This window comes from Pyrgilauda ruficollis, unplaced genomic scaffold, assembly GCF_017590135.1.
Source record: "Pyrgilauda ruficollis isolate IOZ18807 unplaced genomic scaffold, ASM1759013v1 scaffold178, whole genome shotgun sequence".
In the NCBI taxonomy this organism is placed as follows: Eukaryota; Metazoa; Chordata; class Aves; order Passeriformes; family Passeridae; genus Pyrgilauda; species Pyrgilauda ruficollis.
The window spans coordinates 175,953-190,658 of NW_024516764.1; the positions used below are offsets into that span (position 1 = coordinate 175,953).

Here is a 14,706-nt window from a genome sequence, read left to right on the forward strand (position 1 = left end):
AGGCGGCGCCGGGCGCGCAGCCCTGCGTCAGAGCGAGACTTCCCTGCTCCGCACACTCACTGCCCCCGTCCCCCGGCTGCAGCTCTCCGCGGGCGGCAGCGCCCGCCGCCCCGTCCCGCCGCCTCAGCGCGGGCAGTGCCTCTGAAGTCCCCACGCACACCCGCCCTCCTCTCCATGCCCCGTCCCCGGGGGGGCGGCGGCGGCGAGCTCGTGTGCCTCCGCGGGCGCGGCTACCACGCTGGGGGCGGCGCGGCCCCGGTCACCGGGTCGTGAAGGCGGGCGGGGGGGAGCGGGACAGGCGGGACAGGCGACGAGGGGCCGGCAGTGGCCCAGGGCGCGGCGCCGGGCTCCGCCGCCCCGCCGGGTGGATGCCAAGCGCTGCCCCGTCGGCCGCCGCCGCGCCGCCGTCGCGGGACCCATCCAGCGGGAGAGAGAGGCCGGCGGCGGCCCCGCAGGACGGCGCCCGCCCGCTCGGCAGCACCATGAAGGCGGCGGAGGAAGGTAACGGGCGGCGCTGCGGGGGGCGGGCGGGCGGCGGTGTCCCCCGGTGTTTCCCCGCGGCGGCCCGGAGGCTCGCCGGCGGCCGCTTGCCAATAGGTGTCTCTTTCGCCTCTCGCACGGCGCCGCCGCGGCCGCGCCGCTGCTCCCGGCCGCTTCCCGCCGGTCCTGGGCCCGGGCCCGCTCCCGGAGGAGCTACGAGGTCGCCTGGGATCCTGTCAGGGGCACACGCTAGGGGATTCCCTCCCCATCCCGGGATTTGATTCGGGGGAGGTCAGTATACAGCCCATCGTTGCAGCCAACCCACGTTCCTGGGTAAAGGAAGGAGTCCCGGGCAGTGCCAGGCGCCGTACCGGCGCTGCAGGCACACCGAGACAGGCGGGCACGCCGCGGCCGCGCTGCGGGGCTGTGCCGCCCCGCGCACCCCGCGCCCCCGGCGGGCGGGCACCCTGCCGCCGCCGTCCCGGCTCCGGGGGAGCGGTTGCCCTTCTATCTCAGCTCTGAATCACGGCTTCTTTCTCTGCCCCTGCTGCGAAAAGTGTCCTGAATACACAGTGGCAAAGTTTCTAGAGGGACAGATGGTGGGAGCTGGGCTCGAGACGCGCGCAGCTCCTCCGGGCTGAACTTGGCCCCTGCCATGGGTTGCGTCTGGCTGACTTCACCCTTCCCTCTTGCCAGTCGGGACACTATTCTCCCCCCGGAGCATCGCCGTCCAACTACCGTCGAAACTTTCGGACCTTGCCACGGCTTACGGGTCTTTTCGGCCCCGGTAGCGGGACCTCGCGGGCATCCCTGCCGGGCATCGTCTCCGCGCCGCGGCAGGTGTGGGGCAGATCCCGGCTCCCCGCTGCGGGCCCGACGGCTCACTGTTCCCCTCCCGGCTGTTCCCCGGCTCCCAAGTTTCCTCCCTATCCGGTGATTCCGCCGCTTTGCAGCGGCTGCTGCTGGGGCTCGGGCAGGGCGCAGTGAGCTCGCACGTCCCGGGCAGAGAAAGTTGTGAAGAAGCTTTAATATTTATTTTTACATAGCTGTTTTCACCCTGGGGGTTCATTGCAGTTGACAAGATTCTGCCAGTGCGAAATCTACAAGCGCGGCTCTGACTGTGGTTCCGCTTGCGAAGTGGAGAGCCTTTTGGAATGGAAGTTAATTATACTGTATTTAATAGAAGTGGCTGGCGTGCCAGTCGCACACTCAGGCATCCGTGGGCTGTGCGCACGGCGCTTCCAATGCCCTGGGCTCCAAGGGCACTGAATGCACCATTTGTAAAAATTGCATCCAGAGGCAGCTGACATAAAAAGCGTTCTGCAGTCTCTTGTAAAAGAAAAAAAAATCACCCCTCTTTACTTCTGTGGCATTTCTGATGCCTATGTTAAAATGTGCTAACCCTTGTCGACAGTTCTCTTCCCCGGTGGTGTATTTTGTAAGGGACTAAGAAAATTAGTCCAGCCAGAAAGCGTGACCCAGTCCAGGAAAAACGTAAGGGAGACCTGCATGTCAGGATTGCTGCCTGCAAATTAAGGTGCCATTTGATTGCTAAACTACAACAATGAAAGAAAATACTTATTTCTTGTTTAGTCTGGGAAAAAATGCGCAAAGAGTCCCGGTGGGAAGACCTCATTTTTTTCTTTGGGTGGTAGCGAGGTGTAGAGTCCTTTACTTTTGAAAATACCAGTGGTTATGCCAGGTTTACTGCCGTGGACAAGTTAAATTCCCCTTCAGTCTGGCGGGGTGCAGCTGGAGCAGACCGTTTGATGCATCCCTTGTTGAATCTGCTTTATGGAGTTGGAACAACTCCAGTTAACTCCAAGGAGAGGCTGGGTGGGCAGCGGCTGAGCTGGTAGATCAGTCCGTGGGTCGTGCAAGGGCGGCTGGTGACACGGAAATGGCCTTGCCAGGGCGCACCGCCTCCCCATCGCTCGGCTCTTCTCAGTTCAATGACACTGTTTCGAACTAGACTGTTAGCAGGACGGCCACTGTTACTCGGTCCGCACATGTGGTATCGTTTCGTTTCTAACCTTTTCATGGCACGTCTTTCCTCTTTCTCCACGGGAAGGGCGCCAGTCGAAATATTTCATTGACAGTACTAACACTAATGTCACTGACAAATCAAGCCGTCTGTAAATAGTGTGGGACAATTCAACAGCCTTGCAGGTACCACAGGCGGGAGAGGCGAAGGATCGAGGGCTGCAGGTACTTGGGAGCTTCTCCTTGCCTCCCCGCCAGGGCACTCCAGGAGATGGGCGTCTGGAGCAGAGTGGCGTCATGTGGGGGTGACACTGGTGGCACCGGGGGCCTGGCGGCTGGGGCGAGGCGTGTGTCCAGCCTGTAGGCCCTGGGCAGGGGGACAGGAGGCACATCCGTACCCATACGCTGAGGGATGTGCACGGGTGAAGCGAGCCGCTCCTCCTTGCGGCGCGGCCTGAGCCGGAACCCCGAGGCGACCACGGTCGGGGCAGGCGCAGGAGGAGGTGTTCTCCTGCTGTCAAGGCCTTTAGCACATTCGAGTGAGTCAGCCCCGGCACTTCGGCACTCACGGCCCCTTCGGGGCAAAGCCCACCTCGGTTCTGCGAGAGCAGAACCTGCAGCGAGGCTCGTCCGGGCGAGGAGGGGGGAAAGAATAATATGCTCAGAAGGAAGAAAAAAAAAAAAAAAAGTGTTTTCCTGGCACTTTAGAACGGAGATTTTGGTCGCAAGCCTGGAAAATGGTATTCCCTGAGTTTATAAGAGAATACTATTTCCAAAACTGCTTAAAAAAAGTGTTCCTTTTGAAACCCGACCTGAAGCTTCGGCAACTGAGGAGGAGCCGAGCTGCTGGGGCGGGCGCTCCATTGCCTGGCGGGGACCTTTAGACGGGCCCGGTGTAACATGACAGGAGAGCACCTGGAAACATAAAGAAAGTCGTAATTTACTTTTTCCCTAATTTGTATCCCGTACGAGCGGGAAGAGTGACAGGCTGGGCAGAGCCGTGCCAGCACCGCCACCGGAGCCCTTTGCAGGCGCACTCCCGGTGTCTGGCGGCGGCCCGGAGAGCACCTTTCCCTCCCCGACACACAGAGGCGGCCGGCAGGGTTCCGAGTCCCGCTTTACTGCGCTTTTTATAGCAGCTGGCACTAGTGGGTGCTGCGACTAAGTGAAATAAATAATAAATAAATGAAAGCGGAGCCTCTTGGCTCACAGACGCGGCGTGGTGGGCACTCACGGAAGAAACTTTATCAGTCGTCAGCGAAGAGGGGACACGCCGGTGTCCCCCTTGAGTGGGCTGAGCAGCGCTCCCTCCCCACTTGCGTCCCGCTGACGCGCGGAAGGAGCCGCTCCGGTCCCCCGCCGTTACCGCCGGTCGGGACCAGGTGAAGTCCCGCTCCCCGCCCACCCCCGGGCTCCCCATCCCGCCCACGGCGAGCCCTCGGCGGTCTGGGTCTCCCCCGGTGCCGGGTCCCCCGGGTGGGGCGAGGGCTCCCCGCGGAGCACGGGCTGCGCTACAGGGGCAGAGCCCCGGCGGGAGGGTGCGGGGGGGCCGGGCACCGCGGTTGTTTGCATCGACCCGGAAACATCAACAGCGAGCGGGAGGGCGGATCGGAGGCGGCGGCAGCGGCGGCGGCAGCGAGACAGGCCGCCCGTCGGGGCCGAGATCACGTTACGGAGCGGAGCAGCGGCCGCCGTCCCCCACGCCGTGCCGGGGCTCCGCGCAGCCCGGCCCGCCGGCAGCAGGTGTCCGGGCGCGACGGGGGAGCCCGACGGGGCGGGCCGCGGCTACGCCACCACCGCTGCCAGGGTGCCGGAGCGTGGCGGGGGTCGCGGCGGGAGCCATGACGGGCGTGGAGGCCGAGCAGGAGTTTGACTTCGATTTCCTCTTCGAGTTCAAGCACAGCGATGAGGGTGGAGGTGGGTCGCGGCGGGGCGGCCGGGGCACCTCCGGGGGTGCCGGCGGAGGGATGCTGCGGGGAGCCCTCCTTGCGCTGCCCCGTTCGGGAGGGGAAAAGGCTACCTCCCTTCGCGGGGAGCGGGGCGGGGGAGCCGGCAATCCCGGCCGGACAGGTCGGCCCGGCTCCGGGCGGCGCTTGTCGCCTCAGCCGCGCCGGTCAGCAGCGAGCGGGGCCGCGGCGATCGGGATAGCGTCCTGACGGGGCGGCCGGCTCTCCTCCGGCGGATCCCTGGCAGCAGTCGAACGAGGTGCAAGGGGAGAGGACCCGGGGGGCCGTCGATGCAGAGTTTTTAGAAGTTTGGAGTTGTTTGAGATGTCCGGATCCCCGCGCTGACCGCTCGCACGGCTTCCCCCCCTGGCTTTGGGTCTTGCCCTTGACAGAGATGGGCCGGTTGAGAACTCACTTCAGCCCCCTTTCCCCATCCCCCGTGAGCCGGAGTTAGGCTCAGGGTTTAGCTTGAAGGTCATCCGCAAATAAAAATAACGGGCGTGAATTTGTCACGCGTCACAACTGTTTCCAACTCTGGTGTCTCGGTCCGGCTGTCTGTTTTTATGGCTTGAAGCAATGCTTGAGGTGGAAATGAGGCGAACAAGGCTGGAACTGGCAGAGAGAAGGTTGCCGCTTCCTGGTGCGTGGTTAACTCGCTGCAGTGTCGGTGATAGCGGGTCACCGTAAAAAGCTCTTGTACAAGTGGATGACTTAACGCTGCCTCAGAGAAGGGCTGTGTTTGCTCCATGTCTTATCTTTCTGCCTGTAAATTCTAGCAGGTTTGAAAATCCTTGCCTGCCTAACGCAGCCTGCCAGGATATGAGCAAAGATGTTTGCACCTTCCTAGCTCTCCCCAACTGCCCACATCTCTGGGACAATGTCGGTGTCCAAATAGTTGTTATGAGCTTCTCGTTTTTAGAAGGCAGTTTTTAGAGTTTCACACCAAGCTTTTCAGATAAGTATTCTAGTGATTAGACACCTAAGTGTCTACAGTGGAGGGGCCTAAGCAAATTATGTCTAAGTCCTAGTGTGAGAAAAGTACCTAACTCCATTAGGCAATTTTGAAAGCATGAATTCAAACAGACATAGATGTGGCTTCATCTTGAACAATGTAAGACAGCCCTCATCTTCTCTAAAGACCCTACAAGCTGCAGGTGTTCAGCATTCCTATTTAAAGTATGTAAATAAAAAATGACGGTGCTCAGTGCCTTGCAGGATCAGCCCATTAATGATAGAAAGGAATAAAACTTGCTTGCTGTGAAATTAACTAGAGGGAAAAAAGGAGCTTTTTAACTGCTGCAAAGGGAAATGTAATACGTGGAGGTGTGCTCACAACTCAAAAGGGTCCAATTTCTTGTCCTAGTGATACTTAACATAAGTGTGGATTTGTTGGAACAGAACTGATGAAAACCTGCACTGGTCTATCTGATACTGGGGTTTGGCCCAGGATATTAAAATACCCTGTTAAATGTGTCTTGGTAGTCTGTACACTCGTCCTGGGTGCCTCTGTGAATCACAGTCATAACTGGGATGCCATGGCAAAGGCATTACCTGCCACTTATCTGAATCAGGACTGTCAAAATATCCTACATAGCTACATTAGGGAATGCAGGATTTTATTTCTACCTGTCTCATTCACCCTGGTGAGGAAAACACCAGCATGTTATAAATGCTGACTATGGATGTGTGTTTGATGAATTTTGTAAATATGGAAGTTTTGGAGAATGAGCTTATTTTAGAAATTTTAGCTGGTGGTTTTTAGCCCACAAACCAAGGTCTCTGTCTTGTCCCTAGTTCTGTCTTTAAGGCTTTTATATTTGGTGGACCTATTTTCTACATGCTGCCTGTAATTTTAAGATACCTAAATATGTTTGGAAGTCTTTGGATCTTGCATCTTTCTATTTTGTATACTATTGTACACAAACTATGAGTTGTATGATGTTTCTTGGGCCTTTAAAAGTTGGCTTAAAAAAAAAAAAGCATAATAGTTCTAAAAGTGGCTATTCCTTTATTCCTTGTCATGTGAATTAAGGAACTTGTTGCTTATGGCACTTGAGCCTTTCTTTTAATAACTCTTTTAAAACTGGATTCCAAAGGCTCGTCTGAGCTTTGTATTGTCTATTAAGTCTGGGCTGCAGATTTCCAGCGGACTGCAGTGTTTGAATTTCACCCTAGTCATGCATTCGAATTTGAGCAAACTACTGGGCTCACAGAACTTGTCCCTGTTATTTTGTTTGTTTACCTATTTATTTTTAATGCAAGATCTAAAAGCACTGATTCTTCAGTCAGCAGAGGCAAAGCCCGCCTGGTGGGTGCAGAGCTGGGGCAGCCTGCCGAGCCCCCGGTCCCCTGCCTGGGCTGTCCGGCTGCATGGTAGGGACTGGCTGGGAGTGGTTCCCAGTTGTGCCATGTCATCAGTGCCTTCCAGCTGTATGCCAGAGCGGGAGGCTGTGGAAGGGTATGTGGAAGAAGAGCGTAACCAGTGTACCAGCAGCAGTGTGGACATGGACATCACCTTCCTCTGGAGCTGAAGGAGGCAGTGAAGGGGTTGAAGCTGCCCTGAAGGCACTACTCTAGATCCTTTCTCTGAGCTAATTTCTGAATCAGACAAGGTTTTACCACAGTTGTACCATGTCAGGGTTTTTTCCCACGGGCAGGAGGGAGGGAAGTGGTGGTGGTTGCGGTGACACTGGGTGGTGTGGCCAGGTGGCAGGGCAGCAACAAAAGACAAATTTGGAAGCAGGGAATTCTGATCCCCCTGACAGATCTGCACCTTGATGTGACCAATGCAGTTGGATTTTGTCTTTTGCTGTATTTCCTGCCTCCCTGATTGTTTGAATAGAGCATGAAGCTGCAGCATGTTTTGAATAATCCAGTGTTATTTGTGGCACACTGCAGTGTAATTTAATGACCCTTCCTGAGCAAATGGCCAGTATCTGAGGGCAGACTAGAGAGCAAGTTCAAAACGTGTTGTTGCTCATCATTCCCAACTGTTACCTGCTATGACATGCATCAGCTGGAGTTGCTGTGAAGCTGCTACAGCACATTAATTTTCCTAAGTACCGTTTGTCTTGGAGTCGTTGCCAGCAAGAAAGGTGAGCGTGGGATCACAGGTGGATGACACCAGAGAGGGCTGAGCTGATAAACAAGAGAAAGAGAATAGCTGGCTGTGCTGGTTACCAGCTTGGAGGCTCATTTGCATTTGCAGAGCTCCCTGGTCGCCTCCGGAATAGCAGCTGCAGTAATTAACACAGCCTTTCCATATCTTCCGAGGGAAGGTGTGCAAGATGACTGCCAAGGGAACTTGCCTCCTGGGATAGAAGGTGACAGGTTTCCCATGTGGACTGGCTGTGGCCACGGGGCATGTAGTTTCCCTCTGTCCTTCAGGAAAGTGATGCTGCTGCCATAATAAACCTCAGGGAAGGCTGATGCATTGCAGGCACAGCTTGGGGCTGGAGCTGGGTGAATTTCCAGACTTCAGAGAGGAACCTGTACACCAGCATTACCCAGACTCAGAGTTCAGCAGTTATTGTCCCTGATTCAAAGATTTTGCTCTCTTTTCCCAGTAAAGTAAGAGATACTGGCATTAGGGCTTTTGTGTCTGGCTCATGTGTCCTGGTGACACAGAGCCTCCCTACATCATCCCACCACAGCTCAGAGCACCAGGGGCATGTTGTCCTTAGTTGAGGGCTGCCCATTTCCCCCATGGGCAGCCCACCAATATCTCTGAGTGGCAAAAAGAGTCACATGTGCATCCCTGGGACAGGGGAGCAGAGCTGAAGGAGTGCCTTCAGCAGGCAGACAGCAAGGCAAGGCAGACATGGTCCCATGTTGACCAGCTTTGAGATGCTGGTCCCTGTAGAGCAGCAGGGATGGAGGCATGCAAAGGGCACGTTGTTCCTTGTGTTTGGTCAGGGAGCCCATTGGCACAAAGCTGTGATGTGATCTGTCACCTTCTAAGTTTTCCACAGTGGCTGTGCAACTCTGCTCTTGCTTTTATACACCCGGCGCTGTTAAATGGTTGGAGAGCTGGCCCAGAGCACGCTGTTGGCAGCACTTGATGTGGCGTGTGCAATAACCAGCAATTGCAGTGGAATTTCAGCTGTCGCTGAGTAGTGAGACATCCATGTTTATCCTTCACCTGGCCTCTGCCAGTTGGGCTGGAGGATAAGTGGTCCCAGAAACCAGAGCAGATCAATAGATCCATCTTTTTCCAAAATCTTAGTTAACTGGAACCAGTTGGAAACTTGCTGTAATGGAAATTTCGATTGTGTATAATTTTTTTAATAGAATGCAGTTGATCTTTTTCTTTGCTTTAGTCTGCCTCCACTTTTGTTTTTTTTGGTCCAGTTTTTGTGTATTCCAACTTTTCAGGGAGGGAGTTAGGCTCACTTACGTAAAAACACATCTCTTCAGTCACATCTCTGAATGATGCAGTCTCCCAGAATCCTGAAGCAATGTTGTTTGAAGACTCAATTCTTTTTGCTTTGAAGGTTCACCTAGGAACCATGTCCTCAAGACCAGCTCTGTCTGTGTACATCCCCCATCTCAAGACATCTTGTCTTGTTCTGTTCAGTTAGTGGCATATTCAAGGATGCTATCTGCAGCCTTGCCCAACATGGCACACCTCTGGGCTGTGTTGTCATGGAGAGCTGTGCTTTTGTGTGTTGTGCCATGTCCCACCATTTCAGCTGGGTATGTTACTAAGTGAGTATATTTGTGCAGCACCTCATGTCATTCTTTGTTGTTTGTTTGTTTCTTCCAGAACACTATAATTATGCATCTTCAAATGTAAATGCTGGCTTGCCTCTAAATGTGGCACATTCCTCATTGTCAACTCCATGTCATGGCCTGCAGACATCAAATCCCGTCATTTCAGTTGTCCCATCGACAAACCATCCCTCTGGATATGGAGGACACATTGACAGTGGAGCCTCTGAGTACTATTTGCCGCCAAACATGAGACCTAATGGAGCTCCAGCGCTGGAGAGCCCCAGAATTGAGATCACGTCTTACATGGGATTGCATCATAACAACAACCAGTTTTTCCACGATGAGGTGGAGGAGGCCATCCCTAATGCCAAGCGGTCGCCTTCCACTGCCACTTTGAACTTGCCGAACATCGAGGCATATAGAGACCCGTCCTGCCTCAGTCCAGCGAGTAGCTTGTCTTCCAGAAGCTGCAACTCTGAAGCATCTTCCTATGAGTCCAACTACTCATATCCATACACTTCACCTCAGACCTCTCCGTGGCAGTCCCCGTGTGTCTCTCCGAAGACCACTGACACAGAGGAGGGCTACCAGCGCAGCATGGTGGCCTGTACTTTGCTCAGCTCCCCGAGGCACTCTCCATCAACATCTCCCAGAACAAGCATCACAGAGGAGAACTGGCTGGGGGCTCGCAACTCCAGGCCTCCGTCTCCCTGCAACAAAAGGAAGTACAGCCTCAATGGCCGGCAGACCTCCTATTCCCCACACCACTCCCCCACTCCTTCTCCGCAAAACTCGCCGCGAGTGAGTGTCACGGATGACACGTGGCTGGGGAACACAAACCAGTACACCAGCTCCGCCATCGTTGCTGCCATCAACGCTCTCACCACTGACAGCACCATCGATATGAATGACGGGATTCCCATCAAGTCGAGGAAGACCACCATTGATCACACCCCATCCATGACTCTCAAAACTGAACCGGCTGGCGAGGATCATGGGACCATATCGCCAACTGCTGATTTGTCACCAGAAGACTTCTCCAGCTTTCAGCACATCAGGAAAGGAAACTTCTGTGAGCAGTACTTGTCTGTGCCACAGCATCCCTACCAGTGGGCCAAACCAAAGCCTCTATCTCCAACATCCTACATGAGGTAAGGAACCTTGACATACAGGACAATCCCAGAAGTATCTATATTGCATGCTTTTGTTTCCTCCTTCCCGTTCCTGTCTCTGTTTCCTGCCAAATATACCCATCCACTCACTCCACTTAACTGTGTCTTGTGACACTGCCTCTGTTGTTGGTGTGGTGTGACCACGAGTCAAGCCTTGAAGGGTAAAAGAGGCTGTTCTAGGAGCTGGCTCTGCATGGGTTGTAACCAGTTATCCACTTTCCAGGGTATGAGCCCCAGGCTGGGAAGTCTGGAAATCAGGCATTCAGAAGCTCAGGGAGCAGGATAATTTGGTGCCAAAATACCCGTGACTTTACTTGAAGTTTATTATGTCTCAGTATTTTTATATTGCTGGACAAGGACATGATCTCATTATGGTGATTGTTGCAGGGCCTTTTACATTTATGCTTTGTGCACAATGAATACAAGTTAATTAAGAATATGTTTTTTTTGTGAATTATTTCAGTTTATCTAAAATTATTTCAGCTTGTCTGAAGGCTGTCTATCACTCTTTTTCTGTCTCTACTGGACAGTGATCCTCTGTTTTTTTCTGTCTTCCCCACTACTCCTGTTTAAAGAAGAAAAACTAATTTTTCAGCTGATAGTGGTTAAATCTGTTCACCAAATTTATTTATCACAACAGAGCTCTGGGTAGGGAGCAGCACAGAATAGCTGAAATCTGAACTACATTCATTGCATTCTCTTTCTGTCGTAGTTATAGACTTTATTTTGGAGTCTTCTGGAAGCTGTAATATGCAGAAGCATGCGGTGCAGGAAAATAGTTCAGCTTTCCAAGGGCTTGTAGGCTGTTCCTAGTCCCTGGTTCTGATGGTCACCCCCTTTCCTCCTCCTCCCCAAGCACACATGCTCTTGACAGTGAAGCTGCCTTTCTCAAAATGAAAGCAGTAAGTGTGTAGCTGAAGTGTTTTAGTTAGCGATGCGTTTCCTGATTCTCAGCCTTGTCAGTCTCACCTTTCTTCAGCCAGCACCTCTCTGCCAAGTGCTGTCTCCTGAAACTGAGGTGGAGTGGTCCATGGCTCTTTATGTTGCAGCACACTCCCTCATCATTCTCATTCTCCTCTGCATTGCCCAGCTCCTTTCAAGACCTTGCCTCAGTTCAACACTGGGAAACGCAGCAACCCCTTTGGGTCCTGCCACCCAGAGTTAGGCACTCACTGTCTTTCAGCTGGGTGGAGACTTATAACGCCAGGCAAATCCTTCAGAGCCTTCCCATTTACTCAGAAAAAGCCTTTTATGTTACCCACTGCAGTGCCAAGTAGCCCACAATCATCAGAGAGGCTGGCCCTCAGCTGTCGGGGCAGCTTTTTGCCAATGACTTCAAGGGCAGGAATAGGACAGTTTGACCAAACAGGCTTTTATCTTTCCGTTGCAGCAAGCAGCCGTAGGCACTGTGCCGCGGTCCGTCAGGAGGCACCCGGCGGGCCTGTGCGCTAACACAAACAAGAAAGGTGAAGTGCACAGAACGAAGCCCCACTATGTTGTGTATTTAACATTTTTTCCACTGTTTTGGTCTTGTATAAAATATGTTTCCTGGTTTGCAATATGTTTCCATGTGATCTCATTAACTCGTGCTCTAGTGCAGTTGGAAGTTACTGTTGAAATGTGATTTTGAAGTTATTTTACCAATCAGATATACTGACAGTGCTTCCTTCCACCAAAAATACCCCTCGTTTTATGTATATGAAAGTGCTGGGCAAGTGAGCACGGACGTCAACAGGATCACAGCCTACGCAACAGAAACTGTTATTTTAAATCTTTCCAAAAAAATTAGTTGAGAATTTGTCACAACAGAGCTGGATTTTTTTCCTGTTATGTTACACATCTGTTCTATTTCAAACGCGAGGGCTGGAGGGGTGGATTCCAACAAATAACTCAGGCTCCAAAATCTACCCGGTCATAATGATTTTGAGATAACCAGATTTGATTACCTCCTCTGTCTCTTCCTGAATATGTGGCACAGTTTTCATCAAAAGCCAGCATGCCTTGGAAAATCACTGACGCCTTTCCCTCCCTCTCTTGCATTCCCATCTCTTTGTGAGCAGGAGGGAGCAGGTTCAGGCACACCATCAACTGAGTGCTGTCTCCATTCCCAAGATTTTATAGTGGGCATCAGTCTTAAAAGGAAACTGCTTTTTGCTATTGTTACTAAAATTGATGATATTTTTAATTTGTCATAATTAAAGTTCAGTCCACTTTAGGCTTTTCAAATCCTAGAGCAGAGGAATAATGAGTACATAATGAGACTATAATAATGCCTGACTTAACAGAAATAGAGTTTTATGTGTTTTGTGAGCTCAGATGCTCAGCCCAGTCCCCAGGCCATGGGCTCTGTGGTGCAGATCTGGGCTCACACATCTCCCTCCAGACTGTGAACATGTGACTGTTCCTGCATGGGACTCATGGGTGCAGAGGATCACAGGACAGGGTGGCAGGATAGAGCCTGACTTTGCAGCTGAGGCTTGAGCTGCACAGGTTAACCCTGGGCTGGTGGGGATTTGGCCCAGGGCCTTGCACCAAATCTTTGGATGCAGAAAATTTTTAAAGACCAAGCAGACATTTCAGGGGAAGCACTGGAACAAGCACTGAGGTAACAATGGGAATCATACCTTTTCTAGACCAAAATGAGTTATCTAAATATACCAGTCTGACTCAAAAAAGCCCTGGAGGCAAATAATGACGCAGAGAGTCAAGAGATGGTCGTTGTAAAGCTCTCTTTCAGCTTTTCTCTCCCAAATATTTTTCTTTTATTTTGGTATTTGTGCATTGTACTTTCTTATTCAAATGCAACAAGTTTCTGTCTGTAGTATCTACTACAATAGAGTTACTGTAGCAAATAATTTTAAGAGAAGCACTGTACTGGGCAGTTACTGTACAAGCAGGGGAGGCTCTGTGTTTCTCAAACCCTTGCTGTGTCAGTGGTGTTCCTTCTGTGCCATTTCTCCATCTCTCCTAAGTGCTATGCAATGCAGAATGTCTTGTGGGCAAAAATGTCAAAGCCAAAATGAAAGTACAGGACTGGACTTCTGCCCTCGGCTATGGGGGCACTGTTAGTGACTACTTCCAAACTAAAATCCCATTTTTTTTGTATTCTGTACCTGCTCATAAGCAGGTCCTAAATCATCCTATATTCCAACAAAAAGTATAGTCACTCACCAAAGTGCCACGTTTCCAAGTATCTTGCACATTTTATATTACTTCCTCTTCACCTGCTGTATTTGATTAAACACAACCTGAGATTTCCTGGAGGCAGTTTCTTACTCTTTGAAAAGTAGTTCATTGTATTTATATCAAATGTAATCTATTTAATCCAAGGAGTGTGTTGCCCTTTAACACTTGAGCTTGCACTAAATGTAGTGTTTTTCAAGAGAAAGAGAAATGGTTTGGTTTGTTGGTTTGGTGTATGGCATATATGAGGTCTACCACACCAAAAGGAGTTTCCAGGAATAGATAGGTGGCTTTTAAAAGCTCCCTGTGGTGTTTACTTCCACAGTTTATTGTTTTTTTAACAGTCAAAAGCCACATTTTCTTTAGCTGCAGTCTCTTTTTCAACCTCAAAAATATGCATGTATGTTTTTGACCTCACAGGCATGTGGTTATGTAGTTTTACGTATGGAGACTGAAGTCTGTACCTAGAGAATGTATGGTTGGATACCTTTCTGCAAGTTGCAAAAGCACATTTGACTTTTGTCTGCATCAGTGAGCTCTTTTGGGGTTTTTTTGTGGATTTTTTGGATTCTACTTTTGGGACTCTGACAGTATTAAACTCAAGCATGCGAAAGTTGAGGCCCCCAAATGATACAATTTCCTTACAAACTATGATTTTAAAATGTTGCAGACCTTTTTCTTATTTCTTTCGATTTACAGACCTTTCAGATGCTTTCGATTTTGCAGTTTTTTGTTTGTTTTTTTGTTTTGTTTTTTAAGAGGTGTTTTGTTCCAGATCATGAGACAGAGGGCAGCCCTTCTTGGGAAAAGTTGAATTTCTCAAGAAAAAGGTACCAGCAGTCTTAAGATGAGATGAGATAGTCAGTGGTGCAGCAGCACCGGATTTGCTGACCTGTGCATCCATGGCGAACTTGCGTGTTTATGGCAGGCGAGAGGAAGTTCCTCAGACAAAGCAAAGGCAGGGCTGTCTGGGCAAGACTCAGTGAAGTGGGGACTTGTGGCTGTGTGGCAGTGACCATCTCCTGGGACTCATTAGTGTTAATTGAGGGGCTGGCACTGGGAAGTAGACAGGGAAGAGCCCAAAATGCTGCTAATCTTTTTTTCTTTTCTGCTATATTCCTGCTGAATAGGGATGTTTGGATGCTTTCAACATGCTTGTTTTGTCATCACATAGCAGTGACTTTTTATTTCGTTTGCTGCACCATAAGGCTGAAGACTACTTGGAAGCC

The 14,706-nt window shown here is 51.4% G+C and overlaps 1 protein-coding gene across 5 annotated transcripts in view; it reads left to right on the top strand.

Annotated features, from left to right (window-relative positions):
• Nucleotides 1-6: 6 nt before the first annotated feature.
• The window catches only part of NFATC1 (nuclear factor of activated T cells 1), a 110,311-nt gene continuing 95,611 nt past the window's right edge, over nt 7-14,706 (top strand). For 4 of the 5 annotated variants that reach the window (XM_041464279.1, XM_041464281.1, XM_041464283.1 and 1 more), the window contains exons 1-2: nt 7-501; nt 9,175-10,273. In XM_041464279.1, the coding sequence (XP_041320213.1) occupies nt 369-501; nt 9,175-10,273 (1,232 nt within the window). In that variant the 5' untranslated portion in view covers nt 7-368. Of the gene's footprint in view, nt 502-4,073; nt 4,381-9,174; nt 10,274-14,706 lie in introns of those variants that run through there. The other variant, XM_041464280.1, reaches the window with a different exon arrangement.